The 19,450-nt window shown below is 44.9% G+C and overlaps 1 protein-coding gene across 1 annotated transcript in view; it reads left to right on the top strand.

Moving 5' to 3' along the window:
- LOC126457432 (glutamate receptor ionotropic, kainate 2-like) overlaps window positions 1–19,450 on the top strand; it is a 261,933-nt gene that overhangs the window by 119,181 nt on the left and 123,302 nt on the right. Inside the window, exons 7-8 of the mRNA XM_050093703.1 lie at window positions 5,529–5,690; window positions 16,718–16,873. Coding sequence (XP_049949660.1) covers window positions 5,529–5,690; window positions 16,718–16,873 — 318 coding nt within the window. The remainder of the gene's footprint in view (window positions 1–5,528; window positions 5,691–16,717; window positions 16,874–19,450) is intronic.

The following is a 19,450-nucleotide window of genomic DNA, read 5'->3' as shown; positions in this document are numbered from 1 at the left end:
CAGTCAGGGGCTGTGACCTGTAGTCATATGCACTGGCTCTCCCACATCATGATGCCTTGGGTAAAATCGCTGTCCCCCACAGGACATTGAAAGAATGGGACATCTGCCCCAGCCGCTGCTATACTGATCGATGATTGTCATCTGGTGGAGTGCAGAATCGGGATCCATCACTGAACACAACACGACGCCATTCATCAGAAGTGTATATTTGCTGTTCACCGTTCCACTGCAAACGCAGCCATTTGTGCTATGATGTTCGCAGCTGCCTCTACAAGGGATGGTAAGTCCCTAATCTGGCTGTTGCTTGTCTCCAACCAGTGGTCCAGGACGACACAGAACGTTGCAGGGAGTCCACTATGTGTTCTCGGATCGCAGGCGCGGATTTGAAGTGGTTAGGGTGTTCTTGATGCACAATACGTCGTTCCCCCTTGTGGTGATGAGAAATGGTCCACCGGAAATTTGACAGCAAGTAAGACTACCATCACTTTCCAACGCACTCCAACATCGGGCCAATGTCAAATGTGAATGCCCCACATTTCTGGAAAATGCGTGATTCCGCCAGACGGCGAAATGGAGCCCTACAGTGGTGTCCCTCTCAAACTCTGCCAGCTGGTGATAACGCTGTCTGACACGAGGACTTAAGTCGTATTATTGTTCGCATCACCTGCGACCAGCTTTGCGAAAGAAGCGGCGACACTTTCTTCGCAACCCAACCATCATTTTGCACGACAATGCGCGGGCGCATACCGCGCATGCTGTGGCTGCTATGTTCGATCTATGGGACTGGGGAATACTATATCATCCACCATACTCGTCGGACTTAAGTCCTAGTGACTTTGATTTGATTCCGAAGATGAACGAACCACTTCGTGGCATTCGCTTCTGAACTTTTCCAGAGATTAGCCGGGCAATAGACCGCTCCATTCGCAATATCAACAGAACAGGCTCTAGTAACGGTATACTGCGCCTTGCACATCGCTGGCAACGGGTTCTACACAACGCTGGCGACTGCTTTGAAGGACAGTAACAGGTGCAAACATGTAACTCTTTTGTATCGATTGTGAATAAATAGTTGCCACTATTTAAGTTCCAACCTTCGTAAACTAACAAAATGTCTAAAAGGAAAAAGGAGCACTTACCATTTGGCATACAAATGATCTGCCGAGTGCCTCAAAATCATGTTGATGATTGCTACTTCTGTTTGACTAATGTAACTGGCTTTTCAGCAAAGAATAAGAAGAACATTAAGTACCCTAACCCGTCCTCAGCAATTAGATCTATTCGCAACCGTGAAGACCTGCCAGATCCAACTCCTCCACTAGTGTGGGAAGAAGTTCCTAATTCTGATCGCGAATCTACAACCGCTGAGGAAGCACAATGTAAATCACGTGGAGAGGAGCACTTTCCAGAACAAAGACCACATTTAATTACAGAAGCAGACTTGAATGACCTAGTTCGTGGTTTATACTTATCCAAGCAGCGTACAGAAATTTTATCTTCCGTCTTAAGGAATGGAACTTACTTCATGAAGAAACAAGAATTACTCACTTTAAGCAACGTAATAAAGATCTGATGACATATTACCGTATGGAGGGCAACGCTTGTGCTTGAAGTGATGTAGCAGGATTAATAAAGCAGTCAAACATACCATACGATGCTGCTAAGTGACGCTTGTTTATTGACGGTTCCAAGACCATCTGTAGCTGTAGGGTACTGTGTGACTATGAAAGAGAACTACGTAAATTTGTCAGAGATACTTGAAGGTATTAAGTATAATGAAGAAAATTGGAAAATATGAGGTGATCTTAAGGTGATTGGTTTACTAACTGGTGTACAAAGTGGTTTACAAAGTATGGCTGTTTCCTTTCTCTTTGGGACAGCCGTGCAACAGATAAACATTATACAGTTATCAGTCGCCACCACGAGAGAAATTGGCTCCAGGGAGAGAAATGTGAAATATGTACCTTAAGTGGATTCTGAAAATGTTTTCCTTCTCCGGCTGCATATTAAGGTCGGCCTTATGAAGAATTTTGTCAATGCTAGTGGTTTCATGTATCTACGTCAAGTGTTCCCAGAATTAAGTGACGCCAAATTGAAAGAGGGGATTTTTACTGGGTCACAAATTAGGAAGTTAATGCATGATAAGAACTTCGAAGAAAAATTAAGTCAGTTAGAACTTCCAGCCTGGCGATCTTTTAAGGATGTCTTTGAAGGTTTCCTAGGGAATAGAAAAGCAGAAAACAGTGACTTATTAGTGGGAACTCTTTTAGAGAACTATAAAAATCTTGGATGCAGAATGTCATTAAAAATGCACTTCCTTCATTCTCATTTAGATTTCTTCCCTACCAATTTGGGAGTGGTTAGTGACGAACACGAAGAAAGGTTCGATCAGGATATTTTTCGAATTGAAAGCTGCTTTAAAGGTAGATGGAACTCTTCAATGTTAAGTGACTACTTTTGGTTTTTGAAGCGTGAAGGATATATATATATATATATATATATATATATATATATATATATATATATATATATATCCCACAGAAGGAAGTTGTCATCAAAAAGACTCAACCCTCCACCCATTATCGAGCAAATGAATGTTGCAATTTTTCTTATAAAAATGCATATTAGGCCCAGGCCACTAGAGTAGGATAGTTTTATGGCATTAAGTATGTTATATATTGTCTAAATTTAGGGTAGGCCACCCCAGTCTCTGTCTTTAGATATAGGCATTTAAAAACCGCCGTAACAAAAAATTGGAGGGTGATGGCGAAAATCTAGCTGCATTTTCAGATTCAACAAGTCCAAATTAATTAGGTCCACCATGGTTTATCTCTATATCTGCAAAAAACTTTTTTTTTGTTGTATAGTGTAATCATTTACACATCTGACGATGGTGCGTGCGTGTACCAAGTTACAGTGACATCTGATAATGCCTTCCTGCTGCTTTACTTTTTTTCAGGTAGTGTAATTACTATAAAGGGCAGTGCTGACGTCCAGAGAGATATTGTGTGTGTAAATCTAGTGTCTCTGTCAGATTATCTTCCGTATAAGGAATCTCTCCCACTGACGATTTTCGTGCGCAGCCCATTGTTCCCATGGCACCATGCAGTATTCTTACCTTGCGTAAACACCGATGTACACCCGGCGACGTATGTAGCATCTTCTTTGACGTTTAGAGACATGGCGGGCTTCCCAGAAAGAGGACTTGCACCTATTATTGCTTATTTTGGATTAGGGACAGAGGACTATACGTATAATGCGACCGTTCATTTTTATTCCCATTCCGTCTATTTATGGAATGGTCCTCGGAATATCTTGGGAGGAGGAGACTGAAAAGGAGTCATACTAGTGTTCCTATAACGGACTAACCGAGTCGTGTATCTTACCGAATGACAGTTTGTGTGTTACTTCGGAATGGCGACAGCATTATAGCTTACAGGTCCTCTCTGGTGGCAACATTCATCGAAGATCTTCGCATAGAACAGAGTGTGTTTAATTAGACAGCCTTTCGCCCCATGTTTATAAATTTGAGACCATCTAATGGAAGATAGGTGGGATAATCTTGTATGTGAAGCGACATTATGAACACAGTAGATTTTGCAGAACGAACATTTTTCACTTCTTACTGTATTTCCGTAGCAAAGGTTCCGTCATTGTCAGTGTCCAAAGCCTAAACACATACTACTCCTTCATTTATATCTAAATGGTTCATTGACTAAATAACCAGAAAATTTGGTTAAAATAAGCAAGTGGAGGTGAAGGAAATTTCCGTACCGTTTTTTGGGAATTAAACCGGGAAACCTCCGTAATGAATTAGGATAACCAGGCACCACATAAAGCACTATGCTGGGATTTTAATTTAGGCTCCCCCGAATACCAACCCATTGCGTAAGCTCGGAGCTGATCGCTTGATTATTATTGCTTCCTTAGTGATAGCAGACTGATCGACATACTCGTATGCGACCTCTCGGAAACGAGCACCGATTCGCAGGCATTGCTGAGTGCATAGCCACTGTCTCTGCAGTAGTGTCTGATGAGCATTATGATTTCGGCGAAATTTTCAGTAACTGTGTCCCGGCAGAAGGAGGCGCAGCACAGAATTTTTGTTTTGTGAAACGGAATATTGTGCTAGGTCTTCTAGGTTCCTGTATACGTTGTAGAGATAATGTTGAGAACAGCGTTATGTAACAGTACGGCTAGACTGTGCTGAAAGTTTCTTTCATATGCATATTAAACTTTAATTTTTGGAATTGCGAGCCAAAACCACATTCAGCGTGGTGCAACATCCTTTTTCTGTTGAGACGCCATCGATAAGCAGGTCCTGAACCTTCTTGTCTTGGATACAACATATACTACATTGTATCGTTTCAAACAATGGAAGAGGTGGGGTCACTGTACCCCTATCACAGCTATTGCCAAATCCAGAATAACACGCCGACCCCGTGGTGACGCAGGACAATGCTTAGGCACAAGAGGAAATAACAAGAAATGACTTCCAGTATTATAAAATGTTTCCCATCTGTTCTGGGAACTACATACTACCATATACTACTGTTACTGTAATTTTCCTGAAATTAGATTGAAATCGTGGGCGTTCGAATCTCGTATACTGCAAGTCGAGTTTAATTGAAAATACGGTATCACACATTCCAAATAAGATGAAATTCATTTTAATCATGATTATTTATTAATCTGCACTTGTTCATTAAGTTAAGGTTACTGTATTTTCTGTCTAGACTAAGCTTCACTTAATGTAGTAGATATTCATTAATGAAACCGTTTTCCTCTGACTTCAGTATATGGAGTGAAATGGATGTAAGTGCAGAAATTTGTATTGTTGTCTCAAGATGCTATCCTGAACAACATGACATCAGTATTTACGTCATTTCCAGTCTAGCGATTATAGCTATTAGGAGCCTTAGGTTGGTTAGTACCTCCAAGTGCATGCGGCAAGAGCAAGCCATTAATGCCTATTGTCCCGTTGGCAGCAGGTCAGATGCTGAAGTGGACGCGAAACGGGTAGTATACACAGACAGCAGTTGGCCACTCAGTAGTGCAGTTACGACCGTGCAGAAAACATCAGTTCGTACATTTTGTGACGCGTTTGTGGGAAGACTGTTTGACGTGGAGAAAAACCCAACACATTGGTGAGTGTACATACCAAAATAACCAAACTCGTACCCGCTACATCCAGTATAGACAGTTCACAAGGAGATGGCTGCAACTACAGGAACAAATAACCACTTACAAACACTCCATAGCCGGCCGGAGTGGCCGAGCGGTTCTAGGCGCTTCAGACTGGAACCGCGCGACAGCTACGGTCGCAGGTTCGAATCCTGCCTCGGGCATGGATGTGTGTGATGTCCTTAGGTTAGTTAGGTTTAAGAAGTTCTAAGTTCTAGGGGACTGATGACCTCAGATGTTAAGTCCTATAGTGCTCAGAGCCATTTGAACCATTTGAAATACTCCGTACTCTAACCTTTAGAACAACAACTTCTGTTTGTGCATATGAACAACTACTTGTGCAGGACGCCCATACAATGGACTTCACGCAGTTCCGCCTCAGTGGTACCAACATTACCATCTTGAGGCTCATCCAGCCGGAAAGCGAAGCGGTTATGAAGACGATACAGGATTTCGAGTACCCAGGAACTGAAGTCGCCGATACGATAACACCGCAGACGATACGGGTAAGGAATGAGTTCTGTCAAATTAGTACTATTAATCGTCACAAACATATACTGTCTGGCCGGCCGGAGTGGCCGAGCGCTTCTAGGCGCTACAGTCTGGAACCACGCGGCCGCTACGGTCGCAGGTTCGAATCCTGCTTCGGGCATGGATGTTTGTGATGTCCTTAGGTTAGCTAGGTTTAAGTAGTTCTAAGTTCTAGGGGACTGATGACCTCAGAAGTTAAGTCCCATAGTGCTCAGAGCCATTTGAACCATATATTGTCTGACGCAGTTAATAAGTGCGAAACAATGTATCAGATACATCACTTAATACTTTTCAGTGATAGCAGATTTCTCTCAGAGTCATCTCCTGTCATTTATCTGAGCTAGAATAAAAAAATATGAATCACTGGGTAATAAAAGTAATATACTCTAGTGAAGTAGCTGTATACAGGTATCACATCTTCGGCTTAGCTAGTTGGAGCTATAAAGATTCAATATTATCTTTTTCATTTATTTTTTTAAAAACTGTCTGCAGCAACACCTTCTTTTTTTGTCACCTACAGGACATTCTGTACATTACAATATCAACACCGATGTGGTTCACTTTCACAACAATGGGCAGTATTTTTAATTGTATTTTAAAATTTAAAGTGGTTGATTGGGGGGGGGGGGGGGGGAGTGGGTCAAAGAGCGAGGTCATAGGTCTCATCGAATTAGGGAAGGATGTGGAAGATAGTCAGTAGTGCCCTTGCAAAGGAACCATCCCAGCATTTTCCTGAAGCGATTTAGGGAAATCACGGAAAACCTAAATCAGGATGGACGGACGCGGGTTTGAACCGTCGTCCTCCCGAATGCGGGTCCAGTGTGAAATTTAAATTATTCGGCTAACTGAACATGGAAAGAAAACGGAGCTGTCCATGAGCATTGGTATGTAACTTTAGATGCAGACGCGAATTTCAGGGCCCGTTAAGAAGTTGGGCCTCCTCGGCAGGAATACAAGTTTTAAAGATGTTTGGTAAATTTATTGTTACGTTTATTTGTTGCGTTTTTTTTTTAGTTAGTAGAGTAAGAATTTTAGTACTCTTCGGCTACCATTCACGTTCATCGGTAAAAAAACGATAAGATACTGTCGAGTAATCCATAAACCTAAGCCGTAATACTGACATTGAACACCTGTTAGAGTTTTCTAAGCTGAGCTTCCAATGCCTCTGGAATGGAAAGTTTACAGTCGTCGTGAATATCCTGTTTTGAACCGGCACTCGGTGACCGAACTTTCCCGAATGGGCCCCGGCCAACAATGCCATAGCTAATTTCCATATTACCTGTTTTGAGATACAGTACTCCTCGAAAGCATTTTGGTACAGTGTATTTGTACGATCAAGTTGGCACTAAGCAAGCAGACTGGCCAAGCTGAAGTACTGTAAGGGTACACATGACTCAGTGTTCGTTCCACGATACCGCAGAGTCGACACGGGTAGTTATGTTGTGGATTGGCAAGACAGCCAACCCACTATGAGAGGAAGCCGAAAGGCACGCGTTTTAGCTCACGCAGGCTGGCGTGAGGTCTGGAATAGGACAAGGAAGTTAGACTTTAGCAAAAAAGGACGTAGCTGTTGGAAACTTAACTTTAATCCGTAAATGGTGAACATCGCTCTTGACGGTACATGTTTTACAGCATCAATAGTAACTGGTAATGGCGCCTTGCTAGGTCGTAGCAAATGACGTAGCTGAAGGCTATGCTAACTATCGTCTCGGCAAAAGAGAGCGTATTTTGTCAGTGAACCATCGTTAGCAAAGTCGGCTGTACAACTGGGGCGAGTGCTAGGAAGTCTCTCTAGACCTGCCGTGTGGCGGCGCTCGGTCTGCAATCACTGATAGTGGCGACACGCGGGTCCGACGTATACTAACGGACCGCGGCCGATTTAAAGGCTACCACCTAGCAAGTGTGGTGTCTGGCGGTGACACCACAAGTTACGTATGTGGATATAGCACCTGCAGGTCAAATCAGTTTTGACGTAACATTTTAAAGGCTCCTTTCCCTAATTCTGGATCATTATTCTTTCCAGACAAATCCAAAGTCAGTAATACAAAATTAAGTCACCACCGAAGCTTAAAGAATAGTCCACACATGTGAAGGAGGAAGTTGCATGCTTTGAAACAAGATAAAACACGGGCTGATGATGGTCGTACTTTTGGAGTGCCTAGACAGCTGGTGTCTTTTTGGAACAAAATTTATAGAATCCATGGTCATATTAGCAACATACCACAACAAGGCCAAACACGATCAATGTAGATAGAATTATTACTCTGTAGCACACTCTTGTAAGATAGCGCGATAAATAACTGACGATCCAAACAAAAGTTGTGACGTATAAGTTGATGTTTCCACAGTAAAACGTCGACTTCGCGATCATGGCCTGTCAGGCCACCGTCCTTGCGAGAAACCCTTCGTCTGTGCAGCAAAATGGAAGAAGAGAGTTGCCTTTACTTTAAAATATTGGAAGTGAACAGTAAATCATTGGCCCAGTGCGTTATGGAGCAACAAAAGTAAATTTAATTTTATGTCTTCCGATGGGATTCATTGTGTTCTACATTCTTCACGTGCAGATGCAGTCCATGAAACTGGATTCTAACCATGATGCGTGGAGGAGAAAAAATTATGGTATGATAATGCTTCTCCGCCAAAGGTATGGGTCCTTCAGAGTGCACAGAGGGTATAATGAAAAGTCTGATGATAAGGACATTTTGGACAAACCAATGCTACCATTTGCTAAAAAACATATGCCACAAAACTAGGTCTTTCAAAGCAACAAGGATCCCAAGTATCGTACAGTGTATGAGCAAGAATATCTTAGAAAGAAACAGCTAAACATTCTGAAGTGGCCAAGATAAAATCCAGATATAATCGATAGACTGTGTGTGGAAGGTAAAAGACATATATGCTGATTCCATTCATGCTGCTTCTGGATGGTAGGTCCGCAGTTCTATAGTATTGAACAAATTTGGTACTTTTTTACTTTGTCTGTCTCAGTTACTGCAGCACAAATTGTATATTCAGGCAACTGAGACAGACAAAATAAAAATATTATCAAATTTCCTCACTAGACGTATAAGTTAGACGGAGATAATGCCGAAATAAAACAGATTTCAATGAAATTCTGCCCTGTGAATGGGAAAAGATGTCTCGTGACACAACAGTATGCTGTGGTGTTGCGGGCACGTGACGCGATAGCAAAAGTATGTAAGCGAAGCAGACACGGACAGAGGATCACTGTAGCAAAGATATGGGCTGCAAATGGGGAAATCCATTGAGATAAGTGATTTTGACAAAGAGTAGATTATTACGCAAAGCCTGTGAACGACTATCTGGTAACGGGAAAGCTGGTTGAGTGTTCACGTAGTACTGAAATAGGTAAAGCAGCGAAACTACCACCAGGTAGTTGGACGTTCACGACTCTTCACTGAACTTGGGGTTCGGAGTCTTGTCTTCTCTGTAAAGTAGGATAAATAGTGATCCGTGGCATCTCTCCCGAAAGAGCGCTTCGGCTCTTCGGATGAATCACATATTTGCTACACTAGATCGCTGGTCGTCTCCACAAACGCCGTCATCTAGGGGACCGGTGGCTCGAAACGTGCAGCGCGCCACGGACACAGGCTGGTGGGACCAGTATTATGCTGTGAGAGCCATTCTCCGGCGCTTACATGGGACCTTTGGTAGTAATCGAAAACACGCTGACAGCTGCGAACTATTTGCATCCCTCCACGTTTGATGTCTTCCCCGACGGCAATGTCGTCTTTCAGCAGCGAGGTATGTGCATAGACATCCAATGCCACATACTTCCACAAACTTACTAACAAACTGTCGTGATACGCAGAATCAGCCACGTATTTTGTTCCAAAAACAAACAAACAAGCTATTAAGCAGGTGGTCATAATGTTTGGTTCATCAGTGTAAGCGTCTCTCCCAAACACTGCCATTCTCCTTCCACCTTCCCACGTTCTCTGCCTAGTCATACGTACCGAGTGTCAAGTTCAGCTGGAGCTATGTCCGTTAACGGTGCACTGTAATGACCTTGTTTACAGCTTATGTATAACCTCACGATAGACTGGCGCCTGGCGCCACGTCATTACCGGCCTTGTGGTTATCCGCAATCTATCCGTTACTATTTCCTCACAAGGCTTGGCTTTTTTTCTATAGATGCTACATCTGTCTTTACACTCCCCCCTCCCCCTCTCAGTTCCCCAAAACATTAGCACTGAAAAATCATTGCCACTGTCAATAACAACCCACAAAACTATGGACTTGACAGTAATATCAGACGTCGTCTAACATTTTTACATGTCACGCATTTCCACCCGAGCCTCCACCCTTAGACATGATTGAAGTATTTTACCCTCACAACATTTTTACACAAATAGTTGAACAAATAATAAGCCATGTATATACACACATCAAAAAAAGGTTTGCATCACTTCGGTCCCGAGGGTACCGGAACCTGTACAGAAAACTGGAATAGAGATCAACATTAACATCATTTCCGCCCTCTATATTTCTCATGGAGACCACACATTAACATGTTGTACCACCATACAGTGAGACCTTCAGAGGTGGTGGTCCAGATTGCTGTACACACCGGTACCTCTAATACCCAGTAGCAAGTCCTCTTGCACTGATGCATGCCTGTACTCTTCGTCGCATACTATCCACAAGTTCATCAAAGCACTGTTGGTCCACATTGTCCTACTCCTCAATGGCGATTCGGTGTAGATACTTCAGAGTGGTTGGTGGGTCACGTCGACCATAAACAGCCTTTTCCGTCTGTACCAGGCATGTTCGATAGGGTTCATGTCTGGAGAACATGCTGGCCACTCTAGTCGAGCGATGTCGTTATCCTGAAGGAAGTCATTCAAAAGATGTGGGCAATGTAGGCGCGAAGTGTCGTCCAAGAAGACGAATGCCTTGCCAATATGCTGTCGATATGGTTGCAGTCGGAGGATGTCATTCAGGTACCGTACAGCCGTTAGGCGCCCTTCATGACCACTAACAACGTACGTCGGTCCCACATAATGCCACCCCAAAACAGCAGGAAACCTCCAACTTGCTGCACTCGATGGACAGCAGCGAGTCTAAGGCGTTCAGCATGACGTATCCGACGATTGTGTAGTTGATGTCATAAGCAACACTCATTGGTGAAGAGAACGTTATGCCAATCATGAGCGGTCCATTCGGCATGTTGTTGGGCCTGCGGGCTTTCAAAACAGAAGAAGGTGATGAGTGGTGGCCCTCAACTATGTACCCTCCTACTCAGAGCTTTGGCTAGTTTCGTTGTCTAGGGTCTCGCCTGTTACCTCACAGGCCTACCTCTACCGCGCTGCATGGTGTCGTGGTTGCAAAGATGGATCTCGCCATGGACGTCGGAAGTGAAGTTGCGTATCATGCAGCCTATTGCACACAGTTTGAGTCGTAACACGACGTCCTGTGGCTGCACGTAAATCATTACTGAACATGGTGGCGTTGCTGTCAGGGTTCCTCCAAGCCGTAATTCGTAGGTAGCGGTCATTCACTGCAGTAGTAGCCCTTGGGCAGCCTGAGCAGGCATGTCATCGACAGTTCCTGTCTTTCTGTATCTCCTCCACGCCGGAACAACATCGCATTGGTTCACTCTGGGGCGCCTGGACACTTCCCTTGCTGAGAGCCCTTCCTGGCACAAAGTAACAATGCGGACGCGATCTAACCGCGGTATTGACCGTCTAGGCATGGTTGAACTACAGACAAGACGAGCCGTGTACCTCCTCCCTTGTGGAATGACTGGAACTGATCGGCTGTCGGACCCCCTCCCTCTATTAGGCGCTGCTCATATATGGTTGTTTGCATCTGTGGGTGGGTTTAGTGACATCTCTGAACAGTTAGATGGACTGTGTCTGTGATACAACATCCACAGTCAACAAATATCTTCAGGAGTTCTGAGAACCGGGGTGATGCTAAACTTTATTTGATGTGTGTACAAAACTTGACTGAAATTGCTTCAGACATTCAGGGGTTAAGGTTCTCAGTCACCACAGTTTCAACCCCGTCCCTAAGGATGATAGGTGGTTTTCACCTTCACAGAAACCTTCGCGGGCGCGCACATAGTAACTCACCAAAGAGGCGTTGTAATCACATGAATCATATAGAAACGCATAGAAGACCAACAAATATTCATTTTTATACACTGACGGGAAAAAATCACAACACCAAGAAGGAGCTGTGCGACATAAACGAAAATTGGTGTCGTATTTTTACATCTGAAAGATAAAGTCTATTCCAGTCGCAGAAGGACACAAATCAGATTTGGTTTAAATACACGCTGTAGCGATCGTGAGCGGTAGTTACCTTTGCAATTGGACGTGATGAGTTGATATTAGTCAAGGACGCCTTCGAGGTGACAGACACACCATTATCAACACCTCACCGAGTTTGAACGAGGTCGCGTAATAGGGCTACGAGAAGCTACATGTTTCTTCTGCGATACTGCAGAAGGACGTGGCAGGAATGTGACCACTGTATATGACTGCTGGCAGCGGTGCTCACGAGATTGTACGGTCGCAAGAAGACAGGACTCCGGACGGTCAGGTGGCGCTACCGATACGGAAGACCATCCTGTTGGGAGTATGGCTCTGGCGGATGGTACCGCGTGAATTCTTATGGGACCAAACTGTAGAGGCCAGCGGTCCCTTTACTTACACACTAGTTTAAAGTAACTTAAACTAACTTATGCTAAGAACAACACACACGCCCATGCCCGAGGGAGGACTCGAACCTCCTGCGGGAGGGACCGCGCAATCCGAGACATGTCACCTCAAACCCCGCGGCCACTCCGCGCGGCTCGTACTGCGTCTGCAGCGGCAATTTGAGCAGGAGTTGGCACCGCGTCACACAATGAACTGTTACAAATCGGTTGCTGCAAGGATAGCTCAGAGCCGGACGCCCTGTATCGTACATTCCACTAATTCGAAAACACCACCACCTGCAACTTCAGTCGTGTCAAGCGTGAGCACACTGGAAGGCAGGGTGGTGGTCTGTTCTGTTTTGTGATGAAAGCTGGTTCTGCCTCTGTGCTAATAATGGGCGTGTGGTGGTTAGAAGGAGGCCAGTTGAGGGCCTGCAACCAACCTGTCTCCGTGCTAGACACATCAGACCTACATTTGGATTAAAGGTCTGGAGTGGGATTTCGTATGACACCAGGAGCACTCTTGTGATTATCTCACGCATCCTAACTGTAAATTTGCACGTAAATCTGGTGATTCTAACTGTTGTGCTGCCATTCATGAACGGCATTAAATATGGTTCAAATGGGTCTGAGCACTATGGGCCTTAACATCTGAGGTCATCAGTCCACTAGAACTTAGAACTACTTAAACCTAACTAACCTAACGACATCACACACATCCATGCCCGAGGCAAGATTCGAACCTGCGACCGTAGCGGTCGCGCAGTTCCAGGCTGTGCCGCCTAGAACCGCTTGGCCACCCAGACCGGTTGAACGGCATTCTAAGGGGTGTTTTCTAGTAGGATAACGCTCCTCTACATGCCGCTGTTGTAACCCAACTTGCTCTACAGAGTGTCGACATGTTGCCTTGGCCTGCTCGATCACCAGATCTGTCTCCAATCGAGCACATATGGTATGTCATAGGGCGAAAACTTCAGCGTCATCCATGAATGTCCTTGTATTCACTGACCAAGCGCAACAGGCATGGAACTCCATCCCACAAACTGACATCTGGCATCTGTACTACACAATACATACACGTTTGCATACTTGCAGTCAACATTCTGACGGTTACACGGTTATTAATGTACCAGCATATCACATTTGTAAGGGCTCGTTTTTACATTAACCTGTGATCTTCCAATGTTAATCACTTAAAAATGTTATCCAGACAGATGTATTCCCGAAATTTCATTACTCTATATTAACTATGCCGACCTCGGGGAAGATCAGTTTGGATTCCGTAGAAATGTTGGAACACGTGAGGCAATACTGACCCTACGACTTATCTTACAAGATAGGTTAAGGAAAGGCAAACCTACGTTTCTAGCATTTGTAGACTTAGAGAAAGCTTTTGACAATGTTAACTGGAATACTCTCTTTCAAATCCTGAAGGTGGCAGGGGTAAAATACAGGGAGCGAAAGGCTATTTACAATTTGTACAGAAACCAGATGGCAGTTATAAGAGTCGAGGGGCATGATAGGGAAGCAGTGGTTGGGAAGCGAGTGAGACAGGGTTGTAGCCTCTCCCCGATGTTATTCGATCTGTATATTGAGCAAGCAGTAAACGAAACAAAAGAAAACTCCGGAGTGGGAATTAAAATCCATGGAGAAGAAATGAAAACTTTGAGGTTTGCCGATGACATTGTAATTCTGTCAGAGACAGTAAAGGACTTGGAAGAGCAGCTGAACGGAATGGACAGTGCCTTAAAAGGAGGATATAAGATGAACATCAACAAAAGCAAAACGAGGATCATGGAATGTAGCCGAATTAAATCGGGTGATGCTGCGGGAATTAGATTAACAAATGAGACGCTTAAAGTAGTAAATGAGTTTTGCTATGTGGGGAGCAAAATAACTGATGATGGTCGAAGTAGAGAGGATATAAAATGTAGACTGGCAATAGCAAGGAAAGCGTTTCTGAAGAAGAGAAATTTGTTAACATCGAATATAGATTTAAGTGTCAGGAAGTCGTTTCTGAAAGTATTTGTATGGACTGTAGCCATGTATGGAAGTGAAACGTGGAAGACAAATAGTTTAGACAAGAAGAGAATAGAAGCTTTCGAAATGTGGTGCTACAGAAGAATGCTGAAGATTAGATGGGTAGATCACATAACTAATGAGGAGGTACTGCATAGAATTGGAGAGAAGAGAAATTTGTGGCACAACTTGACTAGGAGAAGGGATCGGTTGGTAGGGCATATTCTGAGGCATCAAAGGATCACCAATTTAGTATTGTAGGGCAGCATTGAGGGTAAAAATCGTAGAGGGAGACCAAGAGATGAGTACACTAAGCAGATTCAGAAGGATGTAGGCTGCAGTAGGTACTGGGAGATGAAGAAGCTTGCACAGGATAGAGTAGCATGGAGAGCTGCGTCAAACCAGTCTCTGGACTGAAGACCACAACTACAACATTAACTACACTCCTGGAAATTGAAATAAGAACACCGTGAATTCATTGTCCCAGGAAGGGGAAACTTTATTGACACATTCCTCGGGTCAGATACATCACATGATGACACTGACAGAACCACAGGCACATAGACACAGGCAACAGAGCATGCACAATGTCGGCACTAGTACAGTGTATATCCACCTTTCGCAGCAATGCAGGCTGCTATTCTCCCATGGAGACGATCGTAGAGATGCTGGATGTAGTCCTGTGGAACGGCTTGCCATGCCATTTCCACCTGGCGCCTCAGTTGCAGAACAGATCCGGAGATCTTGCTGGCCAGAGTAGTTGACTTACACCTTCTAGAGCACGTTGGGTGGCACGGGATACATGCGGACGTGCATTGTCCTGTTGGAACAGCAAGTTCCCTTGCCGGTCTAGGAATGGTAGAACGATGGGTTCGATGACGGTTTGGATGTACCGTGCACTATTCAGTGTCCCCTCGACGATCACCAGTGGTGTACGGCCAGTGTAGGAGATCGCTCCCCACACCATGATGCCGGGTGTTGGCCCTGTGTGCCTCGGTCGTATGCAGTCCTGATTGTGGCGCTCACCTTCACGGCGCCAAACACACATACGACCATCATTGGCACCAAGGCAGAAGCGACTCTCATCGCTGAAGACGACACGTCTCCATTCGTCCCTCCATTCACGCCTGTCGCGACACCACTGGAGGCGGGCTGCACGATGTTGGGGCGTGAGCGGAAGACGGCCTAACGGTGTGCGGGACCGTAGCCCAGCTTCATGGAGACGGTTGCGAATGGTCCTCGCCGATACCCCAGGAGCAACAGTGTCCCTAATTTGCTGGGAAGTGGCGGTGCGGTCCCCTACGGCACTGCGTAGGATCCTACGGTCTTGGCGTGCATCCGTACGTCGCTGCGGTCCGGTCCCAGGTCGACGGGCACGTGCACCTTCCGCCGACCACTGGCGACAACATCGATGTACTGTGGAGACCTCACGCCCCGCGTGTTGAGCAATTCGGCGGTACGTCCACCCGGCCTCCCGCATGCCCACTATACGCCCTCGCTCAAAGTCCGTCAACTGCACATACGGTTCACGTCCACGCTGTCGCGGCATGCTACCAGTGTTAAAGACTGCGATGGAGCTCTGTATGCCACGGCAAACTGGCTGACACTGACGGCGGCGGTGCACAAATGCTGCGCAGCTAGCGCCATTCGACGGCTAACACCGCGGTTCCTGGTGTGTCCGCTGTGCCGTGCGTGTGATCATTGCTTGTACAGCCCTCTCGCAGTGTCCGGAGCAAGTATGGTGGGTCTGACACACCGGTGTCAATGTGTTCTTTTTTCCATTTCCAGGAGTGTATTTGTTGTTGTTGCAATTTTTTCCGTCAATGTATATTAGACTGTCTCAACTACAAGCGTACCTCGCTCTCCGACGGTCACCGATCCATGTGGCGCACAGGCTAGCACATTGGATTCGCATTCGGGAGGACGACAGTTCAAATCCGCGTCCGGGGATCCCGATTTACGTTTTCCGTGATTTCCCTAGATCGCACCAGACAAATGACAGAATGGTTCCTTTGAAAGGGCACGGCCGATTTCTTTCCCCATCCTAAAGGAATCAGAGCTTTTGCTCCTTCTCTAATGACCTCGATGTCGATGGGACGTTAATCCCTAATTTCCCTTCCTGATGGTCTACCCACTGTAAGGCGTCTGTTTACACAAAAATCAAAAAGTTATTTCGCAATGTTAATTTCTGAAATAATGAACACCACTGCTCTGAATCACTCTGAATATAGCACACTTACCTTCACCTGAGTGTTTCTTTAGGTACAGCAAAACTCGGAACTACGCCAAAGCTGTTTCCGGTTGGTCTCGTTTCAGACGGAGACGGCGCTGATGTACGACGGGGTGCGTGTGCTGGCGGAGGCACTGTTCAAGACGAGCACCATGAACTGGGTGCAGGAGCAGCCGCTTAATTGCTCGGACGACACCGCCGTCTGGGACCGCGGCGTCAGTGTCCGCGAGTTCATCAAAGACGTGAGTGCCGAGGCGTCAACACTGACACGAGAAGGACGGCTTTATCACATGTTGGCCGCCCCACATGGCTGAAACCCACATTCCCAGTCCATTATATTCATGGCAAAGTAAGCCATCTCGACGAAATAGTAGTCACTGCTTCAAAGTGCACAGTTCAGTGGTATATAACTGGTACTAAGCTGTCATGTTAAACCTCTGCCGCTGATGTAAGTGATGTCAGTGAGGTTGTATGCATCTGCCAGTAGGTTGTATACTAAAGTGACAAAAGTCATGAGATGGTTCCATTTCGGAAATTTTGGGAATTCACCACTCCGAGAGCGTGGCGAGAGTACCAGATTTCATGCATTACCTCTCACCACTGACAACACAGGGGCCGACGGCCTTCATTTAACGAACGAGAGTAGCAGTCTTTACACATAGTTGTCAGTGCTAACAGACAAACGACATTGGGTGAAATAACCACTGAAACCAATGTTAGACGTACGATGAACGTATCCATTAGAAGAGTGCGGCGAAATTTGGCGTTAATGGCCCATGGCACCCGGCAACCGACGCGAGTGCCTTTGCTAGGCTAGGAGCAAATTGAGACGCGTATAGCACGTGAGACGTGACACGACACTACAGCGTGACAAGCACGTTCCGCACGAGTCGCGCGGGTGCAGCGCATCTTGCGACGCGTACACCAAATTTCGCATGCGCCGTCTGGCGACACTCTGCGCTGACAGAACCGAAGCGCGCGCAATCTGTTATCTTTCTCAAACAATTTTACAGAAACTATTTACTAAAAATATTTGATTTTTGCCTTATTTGTAGCGTTATATGTCAGCTAACAGTACATCGCCTGCAGCGTCTCTCCTGGGCGCGTAACGATATCGTGGCGGAATGCCCATCATCTCGCTAATGGCCAATCTTATTGTGATGCAAACATTTTAGTAAGACACTATGCAAAACGCAAGAAGTTTGCAACCTAAATTAGGGGTCGCTATGATTTTGCGTTTGGTGCGTATTACACCATATGTTGCTGCGTATGAAATTTAGGTAACATGTTGAATTTTTGTTTAGACTTGGAAGGAGGTCTCGATCTGCCTCCGATCTCGAGAAAATGGATCCTATGTAGCGCGCTCACTTCCGATCTCACGCCCGCGAGAATGAAATACTCGCAACATCTCTCATATCTCCTAAACCGATCGCGACATCGAAACGAAAGTTTGGCGAATGATTGCACACAAGGAGGAGAGTGTTTTGCCAATTCTTAAACACACGGAACTTTCTTATCTATGGCGATATATCAGTACTTATACTTCCCTTTCTATTTATTTCACTCCAGTGACTGTAATTTTTTAAGGGTTATCGACAGCTAGCGAAACAAGAGCTTCCTAGTATGAAAATAAACATGAAATTTCTTCTTCTATGTTACTGCAAACCGATACTACGAGGTTTTTCGTAAGCTATTGAGCTCTGTGATTGCCAATTACTTGTTTAATGAGGCACTCTGTTTCGGAATTCTGTCGCAATGGCTGCTGTGAGATGAGTTTGGCAAATTACACTGTCACCTAGAGAGAAATGCGGCCGTTACTAATAAATGGTGATGCTTCTTCGAATGAGAAAAGGTTAACAACTCGCACAAAAATAGATTGGCAATTCTTTTGGAATTTTGGTGAAATCCCCGTAACCCATCGTATTTTTAACACTGAGCGACTGGAATGGAAACTTACCAAAGGATTTTATTCCTTCTCTTGATCTGAGCAGTATTAAAACAATGAAGAGCGTTCTTTCAGGTGGAATGACAGGCACATGCCAGATACTGGTTACTCACCTACGGCTTGCCAAACTGACACTGTGTGTTCGCGAATAAAATAGTTCTTATTGAGAAAAATAAACAATTGGTCTGTCGCGCAACACAATGGTCAGTGTATTGTCAGCAGCGGAGGATAATGCGTGCGACAGGAATGCACAAGCTAGCCATGTGTACCTTGTGAGTTGGAGTTCGAAAAACATTGTCATGAAAGTAGATCCTTTGTCAGCAGTACATTTCAACAAATTAAATATATCTAATCATGATACTCTTTTAGGATATTCCTAATTTGTTAATAATACCGACCATTTTCTTCATTTGTGTAGCCTGTTGTATAATTAGTTTATTAATGCCGATAATGTGCATGCAACAATTGAAAAGCTTTTTGTCATCACGACGCACCAATTAAAACATTATTTGTGACAGCTTTTCGACTGTTTCTAGCTTGCAGTGGAAATATGATATTCACATGCATGTAGTACAGTGTGTCGTATTACATTATTACATCCATATCCAAGTAATCACAGTGAGACTTCTATACTTCAGATCTTGGATGCTTTTTATCAGGAGCACAAAGAGGTCACACCTGTGGAGATTATCCCTTTCCAAATTTTTGTGACAGATCGTACAGATACGCCAGCACACTAGGCAGCGAGAAGATAACTTTGTTTTACGTTCCTGCCTTGCTTCTTAATCACATTATTTTATAATATTCCTTGCTTCCTTATTCTCTACCCTCTGTCCCTTCTTGCGATCTGAAAACATTGCGGAGGCATATGACA

The sequence above is a fragment of the Schistocerca serialis genome, chromosome 2 (assembly GCF_023864345.2).
Source record: "Schistocerca serialis cubense isolate TAMUIC-IGC-003099 chromosome 2, iqSchSeri2.2, whole genome shotgun sequence".
NCBI classification, from domain to species: domain Eukaryota; kingdom Metazoa; phylum Arthropoda; class Insecta; order Orthoptera; family Acrididae; genus Schistocerca; species Schistocerca serialis.
Note: the sequence above shows the minus strand (reverse complement) of the source record. Positions and strands in the feature narration are given on the sequence as shown.